Source organism: Pyricularia oryzae, chromosome 2, assembly GCF_000002495.2.
Source record: "Pyricularia oryzae 70-15 chromosome 2, whole genome shotgun sequence".
Taxonomy (NCBI): Eukaryota; Fungi; Ascomycota; class Sordariomycetes; order Magnaporthales; family Pyriculariaceae; genus Pyricularia; species Pyricularia oryzae.
Window position 1 is genome coordinate 5,042,306 of NC_017850.1, and position 27,577 is coordinate 5,069,882.

Below are 27,577 nucleotides of genomic sequence, written 5' to 3' on the forward strand. Positions count from 1 at the left end.
GGTGAAATAAGCCAGAAATCAGGCAGAAAATAGGGCCAGCCGTAAGCAGCCCTTGGTTAATTATTTAATCAATACACGCTCTACTCAAAATACTGTAGAAAACACCAGACCTGAAAATTTCCACCTGGTAATCCTCGCAATCCTAGCGACAGACAGGTGGCCGGTGTATGCATTTATGGTGATGTTTGTGAAGGCTGATAACTTCTTGAAAATGATGGGGGACATCGCAGGAATTAGTACGTTGATACATTTGTTCCACCGGCCATGCCGATACCGTGGCTTAAACAAGTGCAGAAAAGTCGATATTCAGGTTTTCGCCGTTTCCATTGATACCAAAGAATTGTAGCCTAATTGGTTCAAGAAAAGTTAGTCTCGTTATCTTTGCAAGGTAACACAATGAAGAGGGGAAAACAATTCAAGGATGCAAACCTACCAGTCTTCCACATTGAGCGTAGACGGGACCGCAGGACCACCATGGGCAGATGATGCACTCCCCCAGCTGTCGGGGCTTTGACCGTCCTGAATAGGACCAGCCGTCGTATCCAAATTGGCCCAGAATCCAGCAGGTAACCCGTTGCCCGACATCTGGCCAAACTGGACCGGACTGCCGCTGTTCTGCAGTGGGCTGCCGCTTGTTTTTATCTGCGCTCCGAATGACTCGGACGATGTTCCCGGTGCAGTGTGATTCTCCCCAGTCTGCGAACTTTGGTTGAACTGCATCATGCTGGGGTCGACATTTTGGTGCGTCTGCTGTGGTGACATCTGGGGTGGGAAGGCCGGCATATGTGCACTCTCTGGGAATAGTTGATCGGGCTGAAAGTTCTCCCATATTGACTGCGATAGGTTGGGTGAGTTCCTGGTGACCAAGTACAAATCTGGGGGAGTTGTCGGCATCGACATGGATGGGTTGAATGGCGTCGCAGGCCTCGTCGTCGGGTGCGATCCGGTTCCTCCCATGAAAGCATCCAGCCGCGCATTTGGGGACGTCAGAGGTGGTGGCATAGCGCCATTGTTGCCATTCATGTGGCCGCCTCCAGCAGTTTCATGCCTCGCTGACATGCTCGGGGTCTGGGGCCGCGATCGCACATATGATTCTTGGGGTTGTGGCGTGTTGTTGAAGTCAATCGCCATCTCGTCATACTTCCGCTTAGCCTCGTGGAGTGATGGCTGATGAGAGTTTTGCTCGTGTTGCTGCTGCGCGGCATGCTGATCGAGCCTGTTCAGGATTTGTTGCGCTTTCCTGTGTCGTTTACCTGCAGCCTTCTGAAGCCTCTCCTCCAGAACCTTGTTGCCTAAGATGGATTGGAACAGCGTCCAGACCATTTTTCCGACGAGCCAAACACGCGAAACGTCCTTCAGTGCTTGCATACATGTCCGAATCCTGTCCTGTGTTACTTGCTGAATCGTTGGCACTGGGGACTTCATCTGGTAGACGTGCATAATAAGTGCCGAGAACAAGCTGTAAACGATAAAGGCGGGACAGTACCGCAGTTGATCGTGTGCAGACAGGTTCTCGATGATGGAGGTAATCATCGCCGCCGCCTGGAAAGCAATATTGCGTGACGGATATGCTGAATCCTCGGGGAATTTATTCCGATACCCACTCGGCGGCATGTGTGCCCTGTGGAGAAGGCATAGTGTCGTGTAGTAGTTGGAGTGCAGCAATGCAGACCAGAAGTGATGCCTCGGCATCTCCCAGTAAACAATCTTGGGGCAGTTTTGTAACCAATCCGCCAGCGCCATATCACTATGTGTCAAGTCGATCGGGTTTCTTTGTCGGCCTTTCGATGCTACCGAATACTGTTGGGATAGCACAAGGCCCATGATTTCACAGAGCTTAACATATTGCAGAAAAAACTGCACATGTCTTTGATCTGGCGGATATTGGCTTGGAAGACCGGGCTCGTCCTCGTTGAAGTCCTCCTCTGTCAACATCTCCACGTCAGAGTCGTCGAGGTTTATGTGGACTGGTCGGCCGAGGGCTACAGCAACTGAGCGATCGCGCGTGAAAAGAGTCCACCAAATGCGTTTCCACAGCTTCTTGTCGGCCCGACTCAACTGAGACGACTCTACACTCCTGTGCATGCCTGAGCCCTCAGCAACCACAGTAGCAACCCGAGTCCAGTAGAAGACGTTCTTGGTCACATCCTCAGGGCCCTCCCAGTACCAGCCCATGAGGAGGAGAGCCTGAACGAGAGTCACCCTGTCGTCTTCGTAGTTGGCGTCGTAGAGAGCCTTTGCTCTCTTGTAGAATGTCAAAGCTGCAGGGGTGGATGAGCCATTGGCATCCATCAACGCCGGGTTTGTGCAGACCCTAGAGCCTGCGAGCAGTATGGCTTGGAGTAAAAGCAGTGACGGTGGATTCTTGGGGTCGTTGTATTGGTTCATGAAATGTGTGCGGTTGATGACGGGAACTATCGGGTGTATCCACTTGAAATAAGCATCAATGAGTTCGTCGCATAGTGACCTGGGCGGCAGGAGGAAGGCGCCACGTTGGTGCAAGATGTCAATCTCGACGTTGTCCAGCTCGGTCATCCTTGCCCTCGACCCCTTTACATTTTCCGGCAAGGGGTAATGAACCACATCGGAGTCGGAGCCCTGCCTATCGTGCACCAGCAGCGTGAGGTTTGAAGACTCTCCCAGGAATGCAACCCTGCCAGCATCCTTGATGGGCGCTCTTGTGAATTGCGGCCTCACCAGCATGTCGACATATTTATTCCTGTCGACTTCTACCTTCTTGGCCTGTTCGTCTCCCATCGCAGTGTTGGGGGTCCCTTCGCTCGTATGAAAGACTGCGGCCGGGCGCGTGAAGTTTGGGGCAGCAGGCCCGCTGTTGGCAGGCGGAGTTGGATCATCGTCGGCCTCGCGCTCGCGCTCACTTTGACTCCTCATGGGATGTCAGAATATGGATCAAGGCAAGATGAAGATGATACATGATCTTGGAGCCCAACCAGGGATTCATCTTGTTGCTCTTACCTGTCAGAATCTCTGGATTGTGTGGCTGATTGGGTAGCATGTGTCTTCTTTCTTTTCGGTGAGGGAATGCGACATTCTATCTGGAAGGCGACACAGTTGGTGCATGGTATGCCGAGGCTGGCGGCATCGCATCGGACCTGCGAGAGCGTGCATCGTGAGCCATGTAGATCTTTTTAGACTGGTGGAATCAGGGGGTAATGGCGGGGCACCAGCACGCCACCCAAAAGGTTGCGGCCGACCTGTGTTGGACTTTTTATTGCGTGCAAAAAAGAGAACGAAGAAAAACTTACCTTTCTTGCGTGACAAGTCTGCCCGCATCGTTCACGTCCACATGTTAGCGATCAAATCCAAGAACAATTTTTTGGGTGAAACGAATTAAAGATTGGCGAGGCGAGGTAGCATATGATGCTTTGGTGGGCGGGTCACGACAGAGATGCCTCGGCTCAGTTCGAATGGAGACCTCGACCTGCGCCGCGACGCGCCATCTGGACTCCCATCATATATCCTGGTAAAACCCAGCAAGGCGATTGTATATAGAAATTCCACTCTTCCTTACCTCGCAAGCTCTAGATGCTCTTTGTCTGCGATTCAATAAACAAATAAGCTGTCAGCAAAATTTCCTGTGTTTTCAATTGACTCCTGCTTATTTCCCACTGGTGCGACCGCATCACTTGTCCCGCCCATAAAAAAAGATTTCCCTCCCATACCTTCGGAAGCTCGGATGTCCCGGCTGGTTGGTTGGAATGTTGGAGTTTGCCGTCGCCGGCGACCCTGATGTCTTGACTTGCGAGTCTGCCTGAGGTCCCTGCGTCTGCTCCTTCGCGCCATTGTTGGCCTGCGATGCAGGCGCCGGCGCCGGCGCCGTCGCCGTTTGTCCCTCTCCCGACATGATTTGTGCCCACGGTTTTGCGTTCGAAAGGAGCAAATTCGTTGGCTTTGCTTAGCCGTTTACTTGTGGCGCGCCTACCGGCAGACGAGGCGCACACAATGTTTTGCGGTTGTTTGTCGATTTTGCCTTTGGTGTGATAACAATCGTATTCGGGTCGATATTCTTTCGGGTTCGATCGTTTTTTGTTGTTGACCGGTTTCTCAGGGGGGTCTTTTTCTTTATTCTGGGTGATTGTAAAGTCAAGGGGGGGAACTGTGCGTGATGGGCGGGTGGGGTTCAAAACTGTTTGCACAATGTTCCGGGCGCCGGCTCGAACGACAGGATGCAGCTGATGTCAGGTAAGGCACGTTGAGTTTCGGTTAAACGTGCAGTCAGTGTCGAAGATTTTTCGATTGGCAGATTGGTAAAGACTTTCAACCTGCCAAAGCCACCTTGACGGGCGGTGGGGATGACGCCTTGTCTTGTCTGTCTTGTCTGCTGCGGGAGAAAAAAAACGGGGATGAAGGGAGGATAGACAAACAAGGTGGGAGAAAACCGAAGTTCAGAAAAACCACCAAAAAAAACCGACTCCCCCCAGGCTAGACCTTGCACTGGAGCTCCAAGACTTGCAGCAGACGCCCAGCTTTGGTCCCTGTAGTTTCAAGATTGCGCAGCGCACGCAAGGTCTGTTTGTCTCGTCCGTTTCTGCCTATCGAATCGCAGTCCTCTATCCATCTGACAATATTCACGGCGCAATGCATCAAAGTGCTGGATAGTGGACAGTTTAGTGCAGTAGCAGCGCATTGGAGGGAAGCAACAGGCCCGCCACAGCTATAGGTCACCCCACCCCAGAGAGGGCCGGAGACGGTACTTGGGTCTGTGCCTCTTTTCACTCAGCTTGGGGTATGGTATCTTGGCCATGCATCAATGTGGGGCCGTGCGAACGAGTTTCAGGGGTTTGCATTCCTTTTTGTGTCCTCCCTACCTGAATGTAGTAGGTACTTCGTACGATGACTGCGCGGCAGACAAGCAACGAACATGAAAAGGAACATGTGCTGGGCCTGACAGTCCGACTTCTCCGCAAACCGGGGTTATCATAGGTGGCAGTGGAGGTAAGGTACACAAGCTGCCCTACCGGCCGGATACCTTATGCACTCCGCGATTTAGATGGATTTGATTAAACACTTTCTTTCAGCTGTTCCACCTTTTCCAGCCAAGTTTAGTATTACTGCACGGTGAATACTACTACACTGTAGTTTATCGGCTTCTTGTTTGCACAAAATCGGACCTTCACAAGCTTCTCGAACTTGCTTTGTTGCAGTTCCGGACCAAAGGAAACCAAGCTGTATCATCTGACAGACTCAGGTTGCCAACAAGCCTAAGGTAGTTCAGATTCAGTTCAGAGTGCATCATTCACCCTGTCCTCTCTTCCTCTAGGCTTTCCAACGGCGCGTCCAACGCCACGCCAAGTATCAGTCCAAGCTTTTTCCAATAAATCAGAAGCTGGGAGGGTTGCATGCCTTGTTTACGGAGCAGGCAGCTACCTTACCTAGCATAGTTCGTCTTGCGAGTTTTGTTACGTGGTATCATACAGTATTGCTTCTCTCCAGAGACCAAGACATCCCAGACACTCAACGTCTTTTTGAATTTCTTTTTTCTTCTACGATATGCTTTCTTCTCCAACCTTTAGTTTTCCTACTGTAGATTCCTTCCGGCTTAGTCCGTCTTCATGTCCGGATAAACTCGTCAGGATCCGTCCGATTTCCAACTTTGCTTTCCACCCTACTTACTACTTAAGATGTGAGCTGATAAATATGCCCTCTCCATCCATGTTTGTTTCTTTTTATTCTTATTTTTATATTTTTATAGTCCTGTTTCCTCCAAGTCATGACGTGATCTATCAGGCTGCTCCTCTATTCGCGTCTTGCTTTACGTGTACCTTTAACATGGTAACGTTATCTTTTCGGCTGACATGACACACATGGACAGCTATTAATTACTCGACACATCCCTGAACCAGGACGTGTCACCCAAAAATTTCCCCGCTTCCGTTGTGAGGAATTTTGCTATTATTGGTATGGAACTTACCCAAGCCGATCCTTTGGCGATCGTTTACTGACAGCTGGATCCTGGATTACCATCTTGGGTAAGGTACATTAGGCATGTTGAAGTAGGCTGGTCTTGGTCGCGTAAAAAGTCATCTTGCATCCTAAATAATTACCCCCAGTCACTCGATCTTGCGAATCTAGGGAACGGCCAAGAATATGCCAAGGAGCGCATGTGATTATGTCTGAGATGGAGCATTTACTCCATTTGCACGCGAGCATATCAAATCAATGAGCTTCATGAAGCAGGAAATCATGTTTCAATAAAGTCTACAGTTTAGTGATCTACATGAATTGAATTCTTCCGCACACATGATTTGAACGAACAAAACAAACAGCTTCGAATGTCGATACTCGATAATTTTAGCACTCAACCATCGAGCGCTTTTGTAGCTGTCTTGCCGTTAGACCTCGTAGGCGCTACTTTCGCATCAGCATCACGTCTGCCACCGCTCCTACCCTCCTCTGACACCTTGACGCCAGCCACAAACAATGTGCTGACACCCTCCAGGAGTGCCACAAAAACACACATCATGCTCGCGATGACAAAGTGACTAATGGTCGACCCGATCTCCAGCCATGACCCCTCATCCTTGACGACCCAGAAGAAGTAGAGCGTCAAGAAGTCGCTGACAGCGATAACGAGCATGAATAGCGCCGATGGTGGCACGCCCAACCTCCGCGTCAACACGCCCACGTTCGCAGATAAGATCGCGAAGGGGACCAGGAGCTTGAGAGTCAGGAGTACACCCTGCGTCAGTGGGTCGAATATCGGCTGGATCCGGTTGACGCTCTCCAGACTGAACTGCGACACCGACGCCATGTTACCCGTGCTGAAGAAGGCCGATTGCAACAGCACGAAGAAGAATAGCGCCACGCGAGCATCTGTCAACGTGAGTGCTCTGTATTTGTTCGTAGCCGCAGGCGACGGATCTGATGGTTGTGCCGGGGCAAGTGTCGTTGCTCCGTTGGCACTTATTTTTTTCCCGGCGGCGGCCTGTCGCGAGGAGTAAATGTGTCCGGCGTGCTCAAGGCGCACCCATGCAACCAGTGTGATACAGAATGCAACGTAAAAGAGCCCCTCGTAGGAGATTGTAAGGATGACAAATGTCGGCGCAAATGTTAGGAATGCAACCATTAGACGATGAAGGTAATGGTTGTTGGGCTCAACCCTGTAGGCAATTGGCAGAATAAAAGAGGAGACTTTTCCGAAAGTTAGTATTTCTTGGCGCCCAACCTGCTGGGATCAATATTCACGACTTACTCAGAACGAACAGGCCAGCCACCTGGTTACCTAGAGGAAGACCTTTCTTGGCCTTCAGGGCTATCACGGTTGAGCGTGTTACAAGCATTGCCAGGATAACAAGGCCGATTTGAGCGCCAACCAGAGCTCTGTTCACGTGCTTCTTGACCGGTGGTGTTGTGTCGGAGGAGAAATCTCGCAGAACGAAGGACTCCAACGATAAGTATGTCAAGCCAATCACAACCATCAGGGCTCCTCCGATGAGGCTATACAAGGCAATGTTAGTTATCAAGGCAGTGGTTTGGCCAAGGAATATTTTGGTGCTTACATGAGATCCAGGTTCTCTATCTTGATGGCCGAGAGCAAAGTAAAGGTGCTCATGCCCAGGCAAGAGACGAACCACGTTCCGGCGAGTGCGGCGTGTTCTTGCAGGAATGAGATGCCGTAAGATGCCGGCCAGAATGCGCCCAGTATGAACAGTCCTGTGAGGACCTCGCGGTGAATATATCCATGAGCCTGTTCAGGTTAGAGACGTTGATTTAACTTAACTAGATCGGGGAGGTAGTCTTACCAGAGACACGATGACGGCAACATAGACAGCGGCATTGAGCACGAAAGACGCAAGGCTGACCCCAGGTTTTATATGGGCGAACAGCAGCCTACGTCCTTGCACAAGGCTCTGACGACGAGCATACACTTCTTCCCAGAAGAACACGGGGAAGAACGCATACGCGTAGTACGTCGGAGGTGAGCCAGACGCGATGAAAGATGCGAATAGAAGTACAAGAACGGCTGTAGAAGCAGCCAAACCCATGCCATCCCTCGCGGGCTGCACCTGGCCGTGCAACACGTGCATGTCCAGGACAGTCATGAGCGCAAAGGTCATCCAACCCAGGTACCCGATAGTGACCAGTGCCCTGAGAAACACCCAGTCGTATGTCTGCAGATACCGGAGGCCCTCGAGTCCCACTTTGATCAGCGCGGCCGATTCCTCGATGGCTTCCTCATGGTTGCCCCCGTCGATAAGTCGGCGGATATCTGCGACGCGCTCCTCTATCCCACGGCTACCATTTTGCGCCCCGCCAGCCAGTGCTTTGTACGGCTTGAAACGCAGTTGCGATTGGCCCTTCTTCTTCTCCTCCTTGACGCGGTACATCTCCAGAATTCCCTGCGCATTCACAAGTGTGGCCTCGGCCTTCTCCTTGTTGCTAGCGGTGAGGAATGGGAGAGGGATTTCGCCAACAGAGTTGGCGGGAAACTCGACACCGATCAGGAATGCCATGAGCGCCGCGACATCAGCCTGCGCAACATCGTGGCGCTGGACCTTGTCCAAACCCCAGTCCGAGGAGAACTCGTCATGGCCAGCCGCCGGCGCATCCCCGGTCGCTACCCTGGGCTTGGCAACGCCCGATCCCCAGGCAATGAGCGGCGTTCTAGTGTTGTCCGGGTGGCCATCACCGTGGCTGCCCCAGTCGCTCATGCCGTGATCCGCCGTAAAGACGAATGCAGTCCTGTCGTCGCCGTAGAACTCGTTTACGATCCTGGTTATGTTAGAGACGCCCTCGTCCACAACCTTGATGTTGTGCAAGTACTCTGGGGAGTAGGGACGGAAAGAGTGCCCTGCAGTGTCGAGCCCGAGCAGATGCAGGAAGAAGACGACCTTGTCCTGTCTCAACGCCTCCGCCAGCGTAGCGTTGTGCTTCGCCTCTGTAAACATCTCCTCGACATGGTCAAAGACCCAGTAGTCGAGGTGAGTGGCGTCCTGCGAAAAGTCTTCGTCCTCAGCCTCATACATGTACGCGTCCACGCGGCCGGGTACAGCGCCCTTCTCGAACATGGGCAGGATATCCGGGCTGCCCCAGCTCCAGGTGTGTCTGCTACGGTTGAAAACGCTGTCGAAGTTGACGGGGTTCAGCTTCCATCCCGTCATGACGGCGGAGACGTCCTCGTAGAGTCCTGCGATGAGCGCAACATGGCCAGGCCGTGACTCTGTTGGCACCCGAGTGTGCGAGACGCCGAAGGTTCCATGCTCCAAAACTCGCGATCGCAGGAAAGGGGCGAGCGGGCGCGGGGTCAGGTCCTCGTCGGTTTTCGGGTAGGGCTCTGGGTGGGATTGGAAGGCCTTGTCGGCGCGGAGACCATCGCCTGGAAGAGATAGATTTGCTCTTTGTCAGCCATTGATCAAGTTGTCTGCGCTTCGGCACAAAGGGCACTCACCAACAAAAAGCACCAGACGATCGGCGGGGGCAGGCTTCGAAGGTTCTCGGTTGATTTCAAACAGGCGCATTCCTGAAACAATGGGACTGACAAAGTAGATGTCAAATATAGAGTATATATACACAAGGTGAAAGACCACGGCAACTGCCATGAACCTGCCGCGTTTCGACATGGCCCCGGTATGCCCTATAGGGCTTTGAGTCGCGTTGGAGATGATGGTCGAGTCGCGGAACGGGGTGTCGACACGGATTATAGCGCGTCGTGAGGGGAATAGCAGGGTCGCTTTTTGCTTTAACTGACAACGCGGGGTTTCACCAAGATTCCATATCTGTGGAAAGATGAAGTATCCAACAACGGATCACAGGCAAGCCACCGCGACCTTGCGCAAATAATTCTGAGAAGCCAGGGTGAGGAGGAGAAGAGGCGGGAGGACACATCATTTCACATGGAGGCGTTGGATCCATAAAAGTTTCCACCCTCAATTGATGGTTCTGATGTCAATCACGACAGGGATTTTACCGGCAGCTTGCCCCTGAGCTCCCTATAGCACCAGCCAATGAGCAGTGGTTAAGCGTCCCATGGGCTTCCACCCGCCCTTCCCGTCCTTCCATCGGCAGGGATTGGTCGGGCCATCAAGGGACCGGCGGAGGGTTAAGATACTTCATAGCTCGGAGTGCCCGGGGCAAAATCTTTCAGCCCATTCGCGACTCGACCGTCCATACGCTAGAGAATGGGAACGAGTTTAAAATCAATTTAGTGATAATGAATACAATTAAACAGATGGGTATATGATAAGATTCGGGCGATAAACAATATAGGAAAAATGGTATATACGCGGACGAAGGAATCCACAGAAACCCGAGAGCTAAATATCTGACGCCAAACTCCCACGCATGTTATTCATACCCCTTCATCCAGATCGTGTCGTCTCAAACAAACCAAACATTTATGCACAAGCTCAGTGCTATGCCGATAACTGGATGGCCCCTGCTGACGACATATTTACTTTATTCCCCCTGGTCCACACGCTCCGTTAAGGACCGCATGACCCTGGAATAAAATTTTGCAGCATGAGGCCTAGGAAAGCTGATCTCCTCCACCAAGTAGTCTGGTAACATGTCCATGAGTGCCCTATCTCGACTTGGGTCGAGTTGTGGCATGTACATGAACTGCACCTCATCGTAGTTTTCTGCAGACATGTCATTGCCGATGGACAACTTGAAATGCAAAGCTGCACGGATCAATCGGTCAGCAATCCGGAAGGAAATTATGTGAAATGGCTCAAGATGCAACAACTTACTTCCGTTCCGACCAGTTTGTATGCAGTCAAACACATCCTCATCCTCGCTCCGCTTGACACCACGAATTATCAGGCCAGTGAGATCACCATACAGATCCTCCTTCATCTGTGCAGCCTGTGCAACTTGGAGAGCTTCAGCGCTGGCAGCAGCTCGAGCTGCAGCAGAGCCCACTCCAGCTCCAATTTTGAGAGCGCTTCCCGGGGGAGCTTTCAGAGTGTGTGGTACCTCAACCGTTCGAGACGCCGACAACCTCGTGGCTAGAGTTTTGATCTCTTTCCTGGCTTCTGCCAAAGCGTTCTCCATGACTTGCACTTGGCCCGCTAGGGATGTGGCCTCGGCATCCTTCGCTTCAAGATCCTTTTTGTGCCTTTGGCCCTCCCTGGCGAGGTCTTTTTGTGCAGCAAGCTCATCTTTGAGTTTTGAAATCAGATCGGCGGCAGCTGTGCAATGTCAGCATTTCAGTCAAGTTATGAATGCCCCCTCCTCGAGCAACTGCGGACACATTACTCACTCTTGGCCCTGTCTTCACTCTGCTTCTTGTAGCGGTCAAACGAGCGCTCGGCTTCTTTCACCCCAATTTCTCGCAAATCACGATACTTTGTTTCTAAAGCGTCGTACTTCTTGGTAAGGTCTCCCAGCCGCCGTCTTAATGACGAGTCGGTCTCTTCGACATCTGCTGTAGTAGTCGGTCGACTCCTAACCTTGCCGGGTGATGACATGCTTAATGGCAAGGCCCTACCGGGCGGTGAGCCAACGGGTGATATGGCGGTCAGGTCGTCCATAGCTGTGACCTCTTCCTGCTCCACCCCCGTGTCCTCGTCAACATCCATGGCATCCTGCGGTTGCTGTGTTTCAGGAATCTCTAGAGTCTCTTCGGCGTCGACAGTCTGCTGCTTGGCGGCCGGCTTCCTACCCCTCTTCGCAGGTGCAGATGTGGTAGTCTGGGGGTCGTCCTCTGGAGCATCCTGGTCCTTCGCGTTCTTTTTCGCAGCCGCTGCAGCCTTTGGTCGCCCTCGGGCAACCCTTCCTTTTGCTGCCCCACTGCTAGGCGGTGATACAGGTATCACAGCGTCGTCGGGATTGGCTGCCGCGGCTTTGCGGCCCCTTTTTGGGGCGTCGGTACCAGGCTTCGTTGTCATCGGCGCATCCGGATTTTCGACGGCGGCTTCCACGGCGGCGGTGAGTCTGTCATTAACGCGACGTGTCGTTGGTTTTGCAGGTTTCTTGGTGACCTTGCTGGCGGCCGGGCGGCCTGCGGCTTTCTTGGGAGGCATTTTCTTTGCTGTTATCTTCTTCAAAGCAGCCGATCCGTGGTTCTCAACCGAGGCAAAGCTCGCTCCAAGGTCGTCATCCGAGTCCGAATCCACCAAGCCCAGTAAACTTTGTTTGGACGTCGCTTTAGACATAGATCATGAGGTAGCAGAAGATTAAGGCCGGGGTGTACCGGCTTGTTCGGTGTTGGCGCAAGTCGTCGCGTCGCGACCTTGGTTGTAGTGCAGCTCGGGTTGATAAATCGGCAGCGCAGACACTTGAACGAAGCTTATTTTTTCGGAAAGAGAGCAGGGATGCTGTAAATAGCGGGCCCGCGCAAGCAAAAGCAAGGTGTGTACCGTCGGCGGAATTGGCAGTGCGATTGCGGTTTGAATGGCAAAGATCAATTGGGTTCAAAGCTTTGGAAATTGTGGACGCGCCGACACAAACCGGTCAAAGTAAACAAACCCGTGGAAACGGCGGGGTCAGACCCTAACCCTGTGTTTGGATACGGATCTCGACCTTGTTAGCCCAACAACCCACGAGACACACACACAGCCCAGTCAGGCTAAAGCCATCTCGTCTTGCTCATGCAGCTCAATCTGAAGTCAAGTTAAACATTTATCCGTAATCAGTCCGATCTTCCTTCGTCTGAACTGTCAGAAGTATGTTTTTCCCTAGTACGCGTTGATTTTCGGATTATTTTTTTCTCTTTGTATCTGAACTTTAAGCCAACAAATACGGCCTGATGCACCACACCACCTGAGAGTCAATAAGGTACCTACTCTTCATGCTTACCTTGATGCCTAGGTATGGCACACTATATGTCCTATACTCAGGGTCCGTACTTTATACTAGTAGCACCCGCATCCCCAGGCTGTGGTACAATCATCACGTCGCATTGGGGGCGACGGCGCACATGGCTGTGGGAACAGCCCCATCTCACATCATCAAGCCGATTCGATATCTTGTATTCATATGCCCCGAAACGTGGGGTGCTGGGCGTCAGCTGCTGGCCCCCAACCGGTGAAGTTGGATCATGTTTTCATGCCGTTTTGCCGGAATATTTGACAATATTATGCAGCTTAGCAACATGATCGCCGTTCTCGAACAACCGTATTCAATGGGAGAGACAGGACCAAAATCCGGGTGGGCTGTTTTTGCCCCATCGCAGCTGTCGGGCATCTCTGGAGTACATCATTCGACTGGTTTGAGCCGCAATCGATCTCTCAACCCAAGAGTTGACCCCTTTCTTATGCATTGCGACAGCCCTCCACCCATAAACGACCGTTACCTTTGTGAGGCTCCAGCGAGTTGGTTGCAGATGCCACGTGCGATCAGGTCCCCCATACTACCAGATCCTCTAGGGGATGGTTGTTTGATGTTGTGGTTTGGTTGTCACTCTATACCAAGCCTCTTAAGCGCTTCACAGCGGCAGCTACGACTTCTATTGATCGCCGATTTATGCTTTTCGGCCATGCTTCCTGCAGCCCTCCCTCATGCCGTCATTAATGCGTTGCTGCAACAGAAGAATCAGTGATACTCCTGGACCCCAAAGATGATTAACATGAAGGCCTCCTGTTTGAAGCCACTTTTCGCAACCTGTAATGCGCTGCTGGGTATAACACATCGGTCTCCTGCCAAGATGGCTCTCCGCAGGTCATATAAAGGCTGGCATCTTCGAGATACAGCCTCGCTCAAGATTTGGTGTTTTCTCCTAAAGCAAACATTGAAAACACACACATCTCGGAATTTTGGCACAACGTACTAGATTACACCCCGACTGAATATACCAACCATCTCCCCAGGCCTCACCGTCATGAAGATCACTCGTAAAAGCTCTGATTCTTCCAGTTCTGGAAAGTGCACGTCATGTGCAGCCACGCGAGGCTCCAGTATCACGGAGTGGTAAGTGGCCGTTTTTGGTCACTATCAATCTTATCGGGAAGTATAACTAATTCCGGTTCTGAAAGGCATGCCGAGGACTGCGTCGATGAGCCCGCGATGCTAATGGCGGCCTCTGCGAGGTCTCACGAGGCCTATGGCTCCACCACCGTCCTCAACAATCTAGTCCATGCCTCTGGCCAGGTGTCATACAGCAGCAGACTTGGCCAAGTTGACACAACTGCAGTTGGGTCTATAACCAGCCTTCCTAGCTTCGGTCTGCAAGCCGAGCCGGAGCAGCAGAACGTACGCCCGCGCGTCGACTCCCCAGCTCCCATCTCACAGCTTCAGGACCACACAAGTCAACAGACTGTCCAAGACGCTCTCGAATATGAAAAACCCCGCATCTGCGACAGGAGATCCCTCTCGATGCAGCTCGTGTCATTTTGCTGGGACGTCGAGAGGGAGGACCCCAGATCCGTCGTTGCGCGGGCCGCCGAAGCCTTCCCCGACGTGCCATACAACGTGAGCGAGCCCGACTACGGAGACCTCGGCGGCTGGGAGCAGCACTACTGCTGGGACCATCTCCAAGCCAGTGGTGCAGGGCCCGACACGGCCAGGGACCTCTGGTGTGAACCAGTGTCTCCCTTGAGTCCGACCAAGTCGCCTGGATATGGACATGGTCCGAATGACCAGTGACAAATAGTCGTAGCTGTGCGTGTTAGGTGGATCAAAAAAGGGTACAGATGATGAAAAGCTAGGAGAGAGTAGCTTGGTGGCTGTTTGCTAACTAATATATGTTCAAACGACAATACAAATCTTAAATGTACACATTGACACATTGAATCTTCATCATTCCGAGTCCTGCACTTTGAGGCACAAGGTCTTCTGCCACACACTGTGGCAATAAATATAAACATTCTAACAAATAAATGTTGGTAAGCGAGCTTGAGTTCCCAAATAAGGTAGGCACACTGCCACATGCATGACGTCTCTCAAACCTCGGGCAAGTTGAGTGAGTGGACAACAAGACAAATAGCTCGTTGCACCTATCCCTTGCTTTTCGCTTCATTTATTCGTGATTCTCGTTACAGAAGTACTATTTCATAAACACACACACACATACGCGCGCACATGTTGCTTTTGCAGCTCAGTCTCTACATCTCTCAAAGCTCCCCACTCTTTTCAAAAAGCGACGAGATCCCTCACTCCAAAGCGCCCGCTGAGAGTATGCCACACTTTTATTTTTTTACTGCAACTCCGCTAGCTCGCGCTCCTTGGCCGCAAGCATCTGTCTCATTTTTTCCGCCTCCCGTTCGAGCTCTGCCCTGCGGCCAGCCTTGTCACGTTCCCCAGCGTAGCTACCTTCGCTTGGCGGCGCCGTCATGGCAGCTATCGGCATCATTCTCCTCGACTGGTCCATGGGTGGCAGCTCGTCGCCCGTGGACAGTGGACCACTCAGTAGCGAGTTTATTGACGATAGGCGTTTCGAGGAGCCAGGGTCCTCCCCGCCGCCCTGCGCTTGAGCGCCTTCGTCGGCTACAGACAAAGATCGCTTTCGACTAGACGAGCCTATAAAAGAGCCGGGAGACAACGACGGCTGCCTGTCGACCGGGCTTGCTACTGGGTTAAGCGGAGGCAGGCGGTGTTCGGAAGGCCGAGAGCTGGTGACGTGGTACTGCGCGAGATCACCTCTGGGCGCACCCGCATGTTGTGTATTTTGTCGCAAGACGCTTTCTGGTACCAGCTGCATGTTGTCATTCCCACGGCGTCGTAGACCCAGGTTTACAGACCCATCTGCGTTGATAGATCCACGTTCGAGTGGTGTTTCTGGTTGAGGCGAAGGCGACGCGCCATCCTCGCGACCAGGGCTAGCACCGTCTACTGGTGCCGGTGAACCCTGCTGCGATGCCGGTAAGACTCTTTTTCTCCGTTTGATGACAGCTTTCTTCATCGTGACTGGTCGATGAACGCCATGGAGCTTGTAGTAAAGTCCTATGATACTCAAGTCAATACGTATTCTCCAGGTGGTTGCTAGCCCCAAGATATTTACTTACCACATGCGTTGCATATCGTATGGCCAGCTTCGTCACGTCGCCAAAGAGGCGTGATGGTTGTCCCACAGTTCTGGCAAGCAATCACTACGGTTGTGTTTTGGCTCTGGATTCGCAAAGTTGTCATATCGACAGCGTTCGGATCCTCAGTAGCTTGCTGACTTGCGCATGTGCCAGAAGCAACATTCAAGCTGGCGCTCTTTGCTATCCTGTTGTTGTATGCAGGACAGCCGCTACACCCCTCAGCCCCACCAGTGCCATTGCACCGGCCTCCACCAGGGCAGCTGCCACTGGGTGTGTGTTCCGCCGTGACATATGTCGCTCCGCTCACGCTGGACGAGCCTGACTGGGCCCCCTTTCCTGCAGATTTATCCGCGGCCCTTGGTGTCCCACTAGCAACAATATTGAGGGGGCGCTTCAGGTTTGTAGGCCTCGCAGCGTTTCGGGCCTTCAGGTACAAGCCGCATGCATTGCATATGGTCGCCCCCTGTGGTGATCTCCTCCACAGTGGTGTCTGAGTGGTTCCACAGTTACTACATGGATACAGTTAGCACAGCTCCGTAGGCTTCGAGGCCTGGACTTGCATGACCTACCTGCAAACCTGCCCGGATGGCGTCTGATTACTGGCCACGGACATGACGTCCGTTCCGGCATCAGACGCCGCATCGTTGGCCAGTGATGCCGGGCTTGGCGGGTGGGCCAAGCCTGAACTTTGCGCACTCTTTTGATCTCTGCCCGAGGAAGGTGATCTGTGCAAGCTTGTCTCCATAACGTCTCCCTCCTGTGACGGAGGTGAGCACCGACCGTGGGACGAGCTTGTTGCGCTTAGGCTCTTGATTGGGATTGTTGGTCGGGTTGGGAGGGCCGTCCGGCCTTGTCCAGCGGCTTCTCGATCGTGTGAATTTCCTGGCGCACTAGTGCTGTCGCTGAGGGCCATGGTGGAGCCCTGTGAAGTTTCCGTTTTCGAGACTATTTCCCCCCTAAAGCTCAAGAGTGCAGGTTCCGTGCTACTCGTGAATCGATTTCAGGGAAGCCCGTCCCATAGGCTTCAATCTCGACCAAGAGGACCGCTAGGGATCGTGTAATTGTCTCGATGCGGCGCGGCTTAGTTATGCGATATGGACAATCTCGGTTTCGTTTAGTAGTAAGATTGAGATTCGTCGCGTCGGGAAGGTTTCTGTAGCCGTCCTAGGCGCTACCAGGACTGGTTGGACAGCACAAAAGCAGTGCGGGCGGCGCCTGGGCCGATCCGTTTGCTAGTGATTGCCTACGGTCGACCGTTGACAGATGCTCTCCAGGTACAGATTGACAAGATAAGCGCCAGGGCTGCTGTGACCCTGACGTTTTCTTCCGGCCCAGTTTTGTTGCCGGTAGAGTTCGAGAAAGTCAGCACAGATGGTTCTGGGTCGAGACGACTTCGATGGCCAACCACCAGGAAAGCTGGATGCCTGATGCGGTATGGGTTTTAAGGTTCGATGGGAGTGGCGTCGGATCAGTTCGTGCCCACTGAGAAGAATGTTGAAGATTATCGGAAGTGGGATTGTAGAGACGGTAACCGTGACACAGTCCAGGAAAGTAAGCAGAAGAGAGGATGTTGTGGCGGAGTGGTCAGCAGCTAACATGGGTTTGATGGATATAAACTTTGTATGCATGTGCGGGAGGAGTACCGCAATGTAACTAAGTTTGTAAATCAATCAGGACGTAGGAGTACGTATTCGCAGACCCCTAGTGGCGATGGACTAAGTCTGATTCGGCGTTCCTGTTATGGCAACAAAGCCTGGGAATAAAGTCAAGAAAGTTGGTATGGAGGTAAGGTAGGTAGACAGGAATACGCAAGCCACCACTGGGGGAGGAGGGACCGTCCCAGCCCCAGCCCACGTTGAGTTGACGAGATGACGCCCCGGATTTAAAACGGTATGCCAGCCAGATCCACTGGATTGCCCGACTTTTCGATCATCCGTTTTTTTGTCAAAACCCAACTTAACTGCCTATCTTACCAATAGAAGTAAGATTCCCCGATACATGGGCCAACGGTCAAATGTTAAAATATATGTCCTGGGTAAAAGATCTTGCACAACATCTACAACTAGTTCTAATATGGTTTTCCGATTCTGCCATTTCCTTCTTCACCCAGACTTGTCTCTCGCTTGGCCCGCTGTGGTTGCCCGCACTTGCAGCGGAATTACGAAAGAAACCGACCAATAAGAAGACATGCAAATGTAATGTATTGCTTAGCGGTGTGCGCGTGGGGTGACGCCCTAAATGGAGTGACAAGGACCCCTCCCCACTACTCTCTTCCCTTGTGCTTCCAAAGGTGGCATTTTGGCATCTGAGACCCGCTCTTTTACTTCTTCTCTGGCTGATTTCTCACGACTGGCCCCTCCTATCTCGGATCTATCCTCGCGCTGCCAACTCGGATCTAACGAGTAAGTGATTGCGCAGTAGCCGGTCGGGTGGGCTTTCCTGGATGTAAGAGAGGGCCCAAAGAAAGAAGAGAGGGGGAAGGAAAAAAAAAACCTGAGGTGACTACAGTGGTTTGCGTGCGTCCCTGAGACGTCGAGCGACTATTTAACTTGGCTAGTCTGAAAGTCGGGCACCAATGAAAATATCCAGTGCGGCTGACATCCTCACTCTGCAAGTTCAACACAACGTTGAGTCTAGCCTTTTACATATCTCCCCTCAATCATAGAGTAGTCAGAAAAGTCTAGATTGTCTACTTTGTAAGATAAGAGGATGCTAGTAGGTACATGGTATACCGACTTGTCACACATGACAGTCTGGAGCAAATTGCTGCGTACTTCGTCGATGCTTGTTCAATGGAATATTCCGTCTGCTGATGAACTCTAAGTTATTATTATCATTACGTTAATTTACTTGGTAGTGCTAACATACATTCGACGGACTCTAGTACACTCCGTACCTACCATATGTATCTTCATGTACCTTGAAGCCGCGCTCCACCCTCTCGCATAACTTTGACGCACGGGGAAGGACAAGGGTAGAAGCCGAAGGGGTCGCAGGCGCCAAGCCTTTTTATCTCGTTGTTATCTTTCGATTGATCTCACAACCACCGTCCGATCATCGGGCCCATCCGATGAATATTTAGGCCGCAAGGTCGGTACCTAAATCTGCATAACAACAGTCTGATGCCATTAACTGTTTACTCATCATTCTTTTTGTTCATGAATCAAGGTTGCCATATTCGCACTTGGATATTTACAAAGTCTACAAATACCGGCTTGATCGGACATTATCAGACGTTTTGTTTATCCAGTACCTATGATCGCACATGATGCGGAGTACTGGTTCTGTTTCAGTGTCAAAGGCTGGCTGGATTGGGTGAAAAGCACACTATGGAATACTGCATCTAACAGTTAGAGGAGACAAACCCAATTCGAGTAATTCACTTGGCTTTGAAAGTACGGGCGAGCGACAAGGTAATCGATTAGTGTGTAAACATCTTATAATACTGGCTCTGCGATGCGTTTCGGCCAATAAGATCAACTTTGTGGCAGACTACTTATGAGTCGGATATCAAGAGGAGCGGAGGAAGAAAAAGTAAAGAACATGGAACTCTGATAGAACATACAACGACGGAATAGATCGATGCTAAGTTGTACCGGTAAAGGAAACCGAAAAAGAAATGCAAATATGGGGAATGGATAGAAAAGAAACATGTGTAGAAAGTTGATTAAGCATCTGGATCAGAGACAGCCACGGCAGTAACTGGTACAAAATTTGAGTTCCCTACAACCTCAAATACTTTAATATCCCGGGCTATGTTGATAGGAATTGCCAGATTCAGAGCATGGTCAAGCCAGCGATTGTCGGATCGTGAAAGGTCGAGCTGTGCCATGCAACGCGCTGGAGTGGTTGGCTTTTTAACGTCGTTTGTCAAGACAAGAACAAGATGTTGCAGGATGAACAGACCGAAGAGGGTTTGCGGAACGTTTTTGATGTTTCTCTGTGTATACCATTCGGTGTAGCCGGCTGTCCACTCGTGCATGAGACTATCCATTTCGTCGACAAGTACATCCAGGCTGCGTTCGGTTTCATAAACTCGATAAACGCCGACATTGGTTGGATACACGACGCCCTCAAGCCCCGCGTCCTTTTCGGCCCAGGTTAGGTACTGGCGAATCTCAGTCTCGATAAGCTTGGCTGCTTTATCACCGCCCTCTGGGCTAAGTTTGAGCTCGTCTGCAACACGGGAAGACAGGGCGAAAATCCCGGTCAGTGCTTTCGTAGCTAGATAATATCAAACGACTGGTCAGCTCAAGTACACAATGCAGAAAACATATGTTGAACCAGCAGAATTACCCCTAAACTGGGAAGCGTTCGCAGTGGAAACATTACGGAGAACGGTTGGTAATTGACAGTCCGATGGCGCAAAGAGGACCTCATCCAAATTGTAGCCATAAAAGTCTCGTTTCCACTGGCCCGGCAACAGCGGGTGATAGCCTCTCAGCGCCAAGAGTTTGTGCAGTTCGGCCTCAGAAGCAGTCCATTTTGTGGAGTCTTGGTTGGCATCCTTTAGCTCTTGATAGGCGTCTTCGACTTCCTTCGGGATGATCCACTCGAGATTGCTGTTATACTGCGCCGGGAAAGTAACGGCACTGTCGAGTGACACCACCTGACCTGTGCTTGGACGAGTGGCCTTGCGCGGCGTCACCTTGCGTGGCGTCTCCTTCTTCTTTGCCGGTGTACCTCTACCGCTTCCTCCTCTTAGCCCGTTGATCAAATCGAAAAACGAAGAGAGCTCTTGCTGTTTTACGGCAGTATCTAGCGATTCTGGACTTGGAGATTGCTCAATAGATGGCAGAATGAACTCTTTACTGTCATCGTGGATGTTTTCGTAACTCGAAGAACCTGATTGTTGCTGATCGTCGTGAAAAGACAAGCCCATCGCTGCTGTTCCAGGCTCATAGTCTCCGTCGCAGTCGTCTACGGGCTCAATCTTGACCTTTATGTTTTGGCGAGGTTCTTCAGTGTTGACTTGGGGCTTGCTTGGAAAGTCCAACTTTTCCAGTCGCGGAGTGCTGAACTGACGTCCCGGTGATGAGACGTGCGGTTTGGATATCCCGCCACTAAGGACGCCAGGACGCCTAATGACAAAGTCGTGGAACGGCATCACTGCCTTTTCCCTTTGTTTCTCACAGAAAAACCTAACAGACAAAATGCTAAAGAGTGCTGATTGTGAGACAGGTATCGTTGTCAGCCAAATGTGGTCCTCAACTTGTTGGCGTGATGGGGAACAAAGTTCCTGTAAAAATTTTTGGGAAATGTAATCAGAGATTGTGAGAAGGATCTGATGCAAATGAGACGTTGAGAGACGTGAACTGAAAGACAATTTGTGAAGAACGAAGTCGACTGGCAAAGGCACAGGCGAAGATTCGTCAAAGGATATTGAAGCATTCGAGGCATTTGTATATTGGAACCAAGGATACAGTTACCGCAGCGGGAAACAATGAAAATCAATTAAATCCGGAGATCGAGGACGGACTCGGCAGTATACACAATGACGGCGATCAAAGATACGGCAGCGCGCAATTTCAATGTTCTTGGGTTCACGGAAAAGCAAGCCTGGGAGCATTTGGCTCTTGCCGTTTGCGGAAGATGGAGCCAGCAGCCGGTTGCAGCAGCCTGGAGCTCGAACAAAGGATGGCTTTTGAGCTTGCAAATCCATCATTGAACAGTGAAACCAAAATGGAAAACTACCATTTGTACAAAGACGGGTGAGTCACAAATAGCCTTGGTTTCGCGGTTGGGCTGATGATCTTGGTGATTGAAGATTTATTCCATCACGAGTGTCAGCATACTTGGGTGGATAGTACCATTTTACAAGACATGCTCGCGGTGAGATGATGCAAGGAGAAACCAAGCTGTCAACTAACACATCGGTCCAAGCATTTCTACCATTAGTAACGGCATCACGTGACTACACATGAATCTCCACGCCTAGCCTTGTTTGCATCTGCTAGCTCCGTCCTCCTCGCCTTGTTACTGGTAACTCTAGGCTCTAGCCCCACATATCGTTTGAGCTCAGACCGTTGGTGTCGAGAAATTTTGGCAGACGCAACAAAAGCATTCGCGTCGCGCTAGAACCCAAGAATTCAAGATCTGCCGCTATTCTCGGCCAGTCGGGCGTCTCCTTGGATTACCGTCTACACACAACGACGCGCTGTCGCCCTCCAGAACATTCTCAGACAGATAATAATCATTCAATTCGATACCTACTGCTTGTGGCCTTGTCCAGGGCTGCTTAACCGCCCAATCGCTACCATCGCCTACTGCTTGCCACTTTACTCTTCCGCTCTTCAACAGTGCACTGCGCGGCAACAAAGACTATCACATCGTGGTCACAGCAGTGCCACAAAAAAAAAAAAAAGAAAGAAAGCTTCCGGTCGCGGCACGCTGAATCAGTATGACGACTGACTGGAGTAAAAACAAGGTTGTCGACCTTAGAGCCGAGCTCACTCGCAGAGGCCTAGCTACCAATGGCCTAAAGCAGGAACTGGTAGATCGCCTGACAAGCGACGATGAAGCCAAGCTGAAGGAGGAACCTGAAGCCGATGCGCCCAAGCCTGATGATCAATCACCCCCCGCCGATGAATCGACAGATGTTGCAGCCGAACAACCTGAAGCTGTGCAAGAAACCGCAACACCCCAACAAGCCGAACCTGCGCAGGACCTGCCGAACGAGACCACGACAGAGGCGCAAGAAATTGCAAATTCCGATGCGCCCGCAGCTCTTTTGGCTGATGCAGTCGGCGATGAGAAGAAACGCAAGCGTCGCTCAGCCAGTCCGCCACCGCCTCACGATGATACACCGAGGAAGCGTCTTCGGCAGGAGAATAGCGACGTAATGGAGAACGGTGGCAATGATGCCGATCCAGTCACCAGTGATCTCTCACAGCCTGTATCTGCCACCCACGATGATGAAGATGTCACCATGCAGGAAGGTGCGGAACATCAGGCCGCACCAACGGCAAAAGATGCTACACGCGGAGCCCCACCAGAGTCCAGCCAAAAGATGGAGCAAGAGGATGTTGTTGACTACGGAGCCGACTCGCCGGTAGCTCAGCAAGACACGGAGCAGGTTTCCTCAAATAAGCAAGAGTCGGGAGACGGCGATATCGACATGAAGGACGTTGCGAAAGATGCCGCCCTACAGGGTACAGACCAATTTTATTACGACGTCCCTCGCGCAAGAGATGGGGATGACTCTGTTGAGCCTGCGCTGCACCCTGCAACCGATAGTCTGTTCATTGGTAACTTTATGCGCCCGCTTCGAGCCGACGTTGTCGAGGATCATCTTGTTGAACTGGCCATGAGCCCTGGTGCGGCACCCGATCGCTCGGTACTGTCACAGTTGTGGGTAGACAGTATTCGTACCCACGCTCTTGTACAGTTCCAATCCGTTGCAGCCGCATCCCGTGTACGGACAGCTCTCCACGGAAAAGTGTGGCCAGACGAGAGGAACAGGAAAGCGCTTTGGGTTGACTTCATCCCGTCAGATCAGGTTAGTGACTGGATCGCCAAGGAGAAGGCAGAGGGAAGTAGCAGAAGGGGCGACGTCTCTAGGTGGGAGGTGGTGTACCAGAAAGAGGGCGACATCATGGTTGCAACGCACCAAGTCGCCATTGCAGAGCCAAAAACAACCGCACCGCCATCAGGACCGAACGGTGCATCGCGGGCTGTACCTACCGGCCCAGCAAACCAGTACCCGGGCATAGAATCTGCACCATCAGGTCCTCGCAACATGGGCGGTCGACGTGGTGCCGGCGATGCCCGAGGAAATGGACACGAGCGTACACGCACATCACCGTCTATCAGTTGGCAGCCCGTTTCTGCTGATCTTGCTCGCCGGCGACTCGACAACCTCAACGGCTTCGTCTCCAAGGACCCAAATCGCGACGTAGGCCGCGATTGCCACCGTTACTCCTTTACTCGAAGTGACCAGTTCATAGACCGCGGCCCAGAGATGTTTGTTGGAATTCGGCCCCCGCACCGTGAACGCGAGCGTCGTCAGATGGGCGGCCAGGCTGGTGGGCATGCAAACGGTGGTGGTGCGAGAGCAGGAGCTGGTGGATCTGGCCATGGCTCATCACGCCAACCCCTCCCACCCCAATCATATGAGGCTCCTGCTCCTAGGCGTGGTCCTCGAGGTGGAGGTGGCCGCCGTAACAGGCATGGTGGCGGTGGCGGAGGCGGGAATTCTGGGTATGGGCGATATGGTCAAGGGGGTCGTTTCGGTGATGGCCTAGCCCCTAGGTATGAAGATTTCAGGTACAGGCCTTCGGACAATGACCATCGGTCAGACAGGCGATGAATACTAGTATTCTACCGCGCTGTTTTCTTCTTCAACTTGGATGTTCATTCTTGGACAGCCTAGGGGCCGTTCTTAATCACTGGTCTCACTGTACTACTGTAGGGGAAATTCCGAAGCTTCAACACTACATATAATTTCACTATACACCCCGCGTCTATTCGACACCTGCACGGTGTATTGAGGCGAAGAAGCTTCCATGCTATTGTCCCTTCACACCATCATTCTCCTTGGGTTTCTCAGACTGTTAAATCGCCAATCGCTCCTCTGGCCTGACATTTTCATACTCAATGTCAGCCATGGTGCCAAGGACGTACAGCAAATGAAAAGTAAAGTCCAAATGGTAGAACATTCAGGGTAATTTCCCTAAAACATTATGCCCTAGGATCACCAATTCAGTTGGAATCATGCTTCACTCAGCGCGCACCCATGCATCAGAGGCGCAAGACATCCAGTTCGCGGCGACCAGCTCTAGACCACGGGCAGCAGCCCAGCCAACACTGTCAAAGGAGCGACGCTCGACAAACTCCTCGCCGCCGATATCGGCTTTGGTCAGGTGTCCCAGGCCCCCTTTAGGTTCGCGGAAGAGCTGGAACAAGTATCGATGCGGCTCGGAGCTTTGCGAACAGGTCAGCAGGTGGTTGAGCAGGCGCGCGGTTTAGCAACTGCTACTTGGAATAGAGACCGAAGAAGAAAAAAAGAAAAAAAAATTGCGCAAGGTGTCTGCATGTCCAAAGGAACTCACTCATCCTTGGGCCCTGGCGCCAGGTATTGCGTCAAGGCTGTGCCGGTAGAGGCGATATCCTGACCCCCTTGTGAACCCGAAGCCGCCGGCCTCAAGCCCGTGACGACCCAGTGCCTCCAGTTTGCAAACTTGTTATCGTTGGGGTACGGGGCGTCGGGGTCCACGAGGAAGAGCGTATATGTCGCCGCATCTTCGGCTTCAAAGTAAACCTTTGGTGCCTCGGCGCACTCGCTCTTCACGAACGAGTTCCCCAGCTCAACCTGCTTGGCTCCAAAGGAAACGAAGAGGTCCATGGTGGGTCTGAAGCCGGCTGGGATAGGCCCGGTGGCGCTAGCGGCGAGTCCGGCGCTCGACACCGAAGCCAGGACCGCGGTGGCTCGTTCGCTGTCAAACGGCATGGTGATCGATCATAAATTTACTGTATGGGCATTTCTTATTTTATCTTAATTGAATTTTTTTTTATCAGTGGTTCATGCACTGGGCGATTGATGGGACAGCCCTGAAATTCTTTTTCTACTGCCATGGGGAAACACGCTTGTTCTATAAACGGGTTCTACAATTGAGCGGCTGTATTGTTAATGAGGGGTAACATTAGTAGTAGTAGTAGTAGTAATATTTAACGCCGGGCTCGGCCCGGCTCATTAGCCGGCCGTTAGCAACCTCCCGAGGGGTATCTCGGCGCGCTTTCTATTTTCTCTATTTACACAGCGGAAAACAAGGGCATAGAAGCGAATCGAGCCTGACCGGGTTCGTGCCCGGTCCTGCTTACAGGTTTGTTCACTGACGCGACCCCGTGCCTTCAGGCGCACGGAGGATTCGTCTGACGGCAGTTGACGGCTCTTCATCGAGAGGGGCCTGTGTCCAAACAGCGGAGCTGTCGGTCGTTTGTAGCCATGGAGACGAAGTTCCCAACAAGTGTGGGCTCGACGGCACAGGCGGGTGGTTGTTGTCGATAGCCAGCCGGGTTATCCTTGCCACGGGTAAGCGGGGAGGAGGTGGAGGGAGCAGGATTCGAACCTACGTTACTCAAGTAACAGCCATGGCGCTTAACCACTGCGCCATTCCCCCCATGAGGGGTAACATGTCAACATTGTTGATGTTTTTGCCTGGGCATCGACAAGATAGGTTTGGCCTGAGGGTGCAAAATATCGACAATTGCGCAGTGGCATGTTCACAGCCCTCGGCTCGACGCTGGCGGGTGAGGATGGGGATTTTGTTTGGTGGGATAATAACGCCCGGACCTCCGGCATGTACAAAAACTGTACAGTGAGTGCTACTGAGCGCTGGTCCACAGCGCGTCGGATTGCGCGGGTTGGGATGGGATGTTGGTGATTGATTTGGTAATCCAGCACCTACCGCTAGACTAGAACGTGCCACCACCTTTGATAGTTAATCTGGCTCGTTTTGTGACTACTGAGGAATTAAGCGTTTGTTGCCATGTCGCAATGTGGGCTTTGTTATTATCTCGATCGACGATGCGCTTGACCATGAAAGTCGACATTTTAAGAAGAATGGAAACCCCCCATTTGCATGACGTAGTAGAGGAGAATTTGGTTACCTCTAAGCGATGGCCAAGGTACGGAATATGGAGCTCAACTACCGCGCAAGCCAACCACGAGGCGTTGCAAAGGGAACTCGATCAATGCATACTACTTCGTAGCAAGACTAGGTAGGTACCTAGGTATCTTGGGTGGGCTTGGTGGGACAGCAACCGTGGGGTGTATCCAATTATCCATCCATCCAAGCCATCCCACAAAAGCCTACATAGCAGGCACTTCTTGAGTGCCTTACTGCGTACCGCGTACTAGGCATAATTACCCAAGTACCAACATCCAGCCTAGCCTGTTCATCTCTTCTTCCTACCAAGAAACTCAACTTCGGATCCAGGTATCCCAAACTGTCCCATGGGGTAGCAAAAAACGGAAAAAGGCAAAAACACCGTGACACAGACCCAACAGGTGAATCAAGACCAAACCCCAGGAATGCATGGGCCTCCCATATCTTACAAATATTCCAAACAAGCCGCGTTCTTGGCAGGAGGGAGGGAGTATTACGACATGGTCTTCCAAATCCAATTGCCCGAACAGACCGGGTGGGGCCCTACCTCCTATGTAGTGTTGCTAATTGTTGATTGATTCAGAGTTGCAGTAAGCAAGTTTGGTGGCACCACGCTAGGGATGATGGCAGGCCTTGACATGGACCGATGGAACTAGCTTTGGTACAATCCGCGTTACTCATTAAAGCCGGGGCGCCACGGTCAAACACGGGTTACCTCAGGTACTCTACCAGGCAAGCCAGGTTCCTATTTTCAGGCCACGTGCGTACTGTAAGAAGGTAATTATAAAATGCTCCGTACATGTACAGTACGGCACTACACCTTAGTGCGCTCGCTAGCGGGAATTCCCACGATAGGTGATGTATTTTATTATCCGAAATCAGCTCGAGGCAGCTTGTGCTTCTTGGCAACCACCGGATTGATAGATCGATCCATTTGCAAAAAAGAACTTGAACGGACTTAAACTCTGAAATGGGCCTGAAAATGGTAGGCAAAATATTGGCAGAGGACCGCATCTGGGTGAGGAATGCTCCAAGGGCGAGTCACGG

The 27,577-nt window shown here is 51.9% G+C and overlaps 8 protein-coding genes and 1 pseudogene across 9 annotated transcripts; 2 read left to right on the forward strand and 7 right to left on the reverse strand.

Annotated features, from left to right (window-relative positions):
- Positions 1-18: 18 nt before the first annotated feature.
- Positions 19-4,614, reverse strand: MGG_01836 (cutinase transcription factor 1 alpha). Its single transcript, XM_003714808.1, has 6 exons — positions 3,684-4,614; positions 3,533-3,557; positions 3,267-3,284; positions 2,977-3,113; positions 434-2,878; positions 19-347 (listed from the first exon to the last, which is right to left on the reverse strand). The coding sequence occupies exons 1-6, from the start codon at positions 3,863-3,865 to the stop codon at positions 281-283; spliced, it is 2,874 nt and encodes a 957-aa protein (XP_003714856.1). The 5' UTR covers positions 3,866-4,614; the 3' UTR covers positions 19-280.
- A 1,580-nt stretch (positions 4,615-6,194) lies between these two features.
- On the reverse strand, positions 6,195-9,877 carry MGG_01837 (GPI ethanolamine phosphate transferase 1). Its single transcript, XM_003714809.1, has 5 exons — positions 9,410-9,877; positions 7,764-9,337; positions 7,521-7,708; positions 7,214-7,458; positions 6,195-7,152 (listed from the first exon to the last, which is right to left on the reverse strand). Exons 1-5 carry the CDS (start codon positions 9,579-9,581, stop codon positions 6,320-6,322), a joined length of 3,012 nt encoding a protein of 1,003 aa, XP_003714857.1. The 5' UTR covers positions 9,582-9,877; the 3' UTR covers positions 6,195-6,319.
- A 263-nt stretch (positions 9,878-10,140) lies between these two features.
- On the reverse strand, positions 10,141-12,363 carry MGG_01838 (uncharacterized protein). The gene is made up of 3 exons (XM_003714810.1): positions 11,222-12,363; positions 10,710-11,150; positions 10,141-10,640 (listed from the first exon to the last, which is right to left on the reverse strand). Exons 1-3 carry the CDS (start codon positions 12,114-12,116, stop codon positions 10,417-10,419), a joined length of 1,560 nt encoding a protein of 519 aa, XP_003714858.1. The 5' UTR covers positions 12,117-12,363; the 3' UTR covers positions 10,141-10,416.
- A 190-nt stretch (positions 12,364-12,553) lies between these two features.
- MGG_01839 (uncharacterized protein) lies at positions 12,554-14,675 on the forward strand. Its single transcript, XM_003714811.1, has 2 exons — positions 12,554-13,869; positions 13,935-14,675. Exons 1-2 carry the CDS (start codon positions 13,781-13,783, stop codon positions 14,542-14,544), a joined length of 699 nt encoding a protein of 232 aa, XP_003714859.1. The 5' UTR covers positions 12,554-13,780; the 3' UTR covers positions 14,545-14,675.
- MGG_01840 (GATA factor SREP) lies at positions 14,604-17,984 on the reverse strand. Its single transcript, XM_003714812.1, has 3 exons — positions 16,493-17,984; positions 15,903-16,432; positions 14,604-15,840 (listed from the first exon to the last, which is right to left on the reverse strand). The coding sequence occupies exons 1-3, from the start codon at positions 16,834-16,836 to the stop codon at positions 15,095-15,097; spliced, it is 1,620 nt and encodes a 539-aa protein (XP_003714860.1). The 5' UTR covers positions 16,837-17,984; the 3' UTR covers positions 14,604-15,094.
- A 1,575-nt stretch (positions 17,985-19,559) lies between these two features.
- Positions 19,560-21,292, reverse strand: MGG_01841 (uncharacterized protein). The gene is made up of 2 exons (XM_003714813.1): positions 20,220-21,292; positions 19,560-20,147 (listed from the first exon to the last, which is right to left on the reverse strand). The coding sequence occupies exons 1-2, from the start codon at positions 21,028-21,030 to the stop codon at positions 19,591-19,593; spliced, it is 1,368 nt and encodes a 455-aa protein (XP_003714861.1). The 5' UTR covers positions 21,031-21,292; the 3' UTR covers positions 19,560-19,590.
- A 920-nt stretch (positions 21,293-22,212) lies between these two features.
- On the forward strand, positions 22,213-24,231 carry MGG_01842 (uncharacterized protein; the record flags this gene model as incomplete). The annotated part of the gene is made up of 1 exon (XM_003714814.1): positions 22,213-24,231. Exon 1 carries the CDS (start codon positions 22,324-22,326, stop codon positions 24,229-24,231), a length of 1,908 nt encoding a protein of 635 aa, XP_003714862.1. The 5' UTR covers positions 22,213-22,323.
- A 409-nt stretch (positions 24,232-24,640) lies between these two features.
- On the reverse strand, positions 24,641-25,371 carry MGG_01843 (phosphatidylethanolamine-binding protein; the record flags this gene model as incomplete). Its single annotated transcript, XM_003714815.1, has 2 exons — positions 24,641-24,845; positions 24,974-25,371. The coding sequence occupies 2 exons, from the start codon at positions 25,369-25,371 to the stop codon at positions 24,641-24,643; spliced, it is 603 nt and encodes a 200-aa protein (XP_003714863.1).
- A 598-nt stretch (positions 25,372-25,969) lies between these two features.
- MGG_20023 lies at positions 25,970-26,041 on the reverse strand (annotated as a pseudogene). The gene has a single exon. The product of its transcript is annotated as a tRNA-OTHER (tRNA).
- Positions 26,042-27,577: the final 1,536 nt, after the last annotated feature.

What these genes read in the sequence shown, in the direction of transcription:
- MGG_01838 (XM_003714810.1), bottom strand. Translation starts at nt 12,116, where the DNA reads ATGTCTAAAGCGACGTCCAAACAAAGTTTACTGGGCTTGGTGGATTCG. An exon ending in GAGTGAAGACAGGGCCAAGA is followed by an intron (nt 11,151 to 11,221) that starts GTGAGTAATGTG and finishes GACATTGCACAG; the next exon opens with CTGCCGCCGATCTGATTTCA. An exon ending in ACAAACTGGTCGGAACGGAA is followed by an intron (nt 10,641 to 10,709) that starts GTAAGTTGTTGC and finishes TGATCCGTGCAG; the next exon opens with CTTTGCATTTCAAGTTGTCC.
- MGG_01839 (XM_003714811.1), top strand. Translation starts at nt 13,781, where the DNA reads ATGAAGATCACTCGTAAAAGCTCTGATTCTTCCAGTTCTGGAAAGTGC. An exon ending in GGCTCCAGTATCACGGAGTG is followed by an intron (nt 13,870 to 13,934) that starts GTAAGTGGCCGT and finishes CGGTTCTGAAAG; the next exon opens with GCATGCCGAGGACTGCGTCG.
- MGG_01836 (XM_003714808.1), bottom strand. Translation starts at nt 3,865, where the DNA reads ATGTCGGGAGAGGGACAAACGGCGACGGCGCCGGCGCCGGCGCCTGCA. An exon ending in CAATCCAGAGATTCTGACAG is followed by an intron (nt 2,879 to 2,976) that starts GTAAGAGCAACA and finishes GAGGAGTCAAAG; the next exon opens with TGAGCGCGAGCGCGAGGCCG. An exon ending in ACGCTCAATGTGGAAGACTG is followed by an intron (nt 348 to 433) that starts GTAGGTTTGCAT and finishes TGAACCAATTAG; the next exon opens with GCTACAATTCTTTGGTATCA.
- MGG_01837 (XM_003714809.1), bottom strand. Translation starts at nt 9,581, where the DNA reads ATGTCGAAACGCGGCAGGTTCATGGCAGTTGCCGTGGTCTTTCACCTT. An exon ending in TCGTCTGGTGCTTTTTGTTG is followed by an intron (nt 9,338 to 9,409) that starts GTGAGTGCCCTT and finishes TATCTCTTCCAG; the next exon opens with GCGATGGTCTCCGCGCCGAC. An exon ending in ATAGAGAACCTGGATCTCAT is followed by an intron (nt 7,459 to 7,520) that starts GTAAGCACCAAA and finishes TGCCTTGTATAG; the next exon opens with CCTCATCGGAGGAGCCCTGA.
- MGG_01840 (XM_003714812.1), bottom strand. Translation starts at nt 16,836, where the DNA reads ATGGCCCTCAGCGACAGCACTAGTGCGCCAGGAAATTCACACGATCGA. An exon ending in CCATCCGGGCAGGTTTGCAG is followed by an intron (nt 16,433 to 16,492) that starts GTAGGTCATGCA and finishes GTATCCATGTAG; the next exon opens with TAACTGTGGAACCACTCAGA. An exon ending in TACGATATGCAACGCATGTG is followed by an intron (nt 15,841 to 15,902) that starts GTAAGTAAATAT and finishes TGAGTATCATAG; the next exon opens with GACTTTACTACAAGCTCCAT.
- MGG_01841 (XM_003714813.1), bottom strand. Translation starts at nt 21,030, where the DNA reads ATGCCGTTCCACGACTTTGTCATTAGGCGTCCTGGCGTCCTTAGTGGC. An exon ending in GAACGCTTCCCAGTTTAGGG is followed by an intron (nt 20,148 to 20,219) that starts GTAATTCTGCTG and finishes GATATTATCTAG; the next exon opens with CTACGAAAGCACTGACCGGG.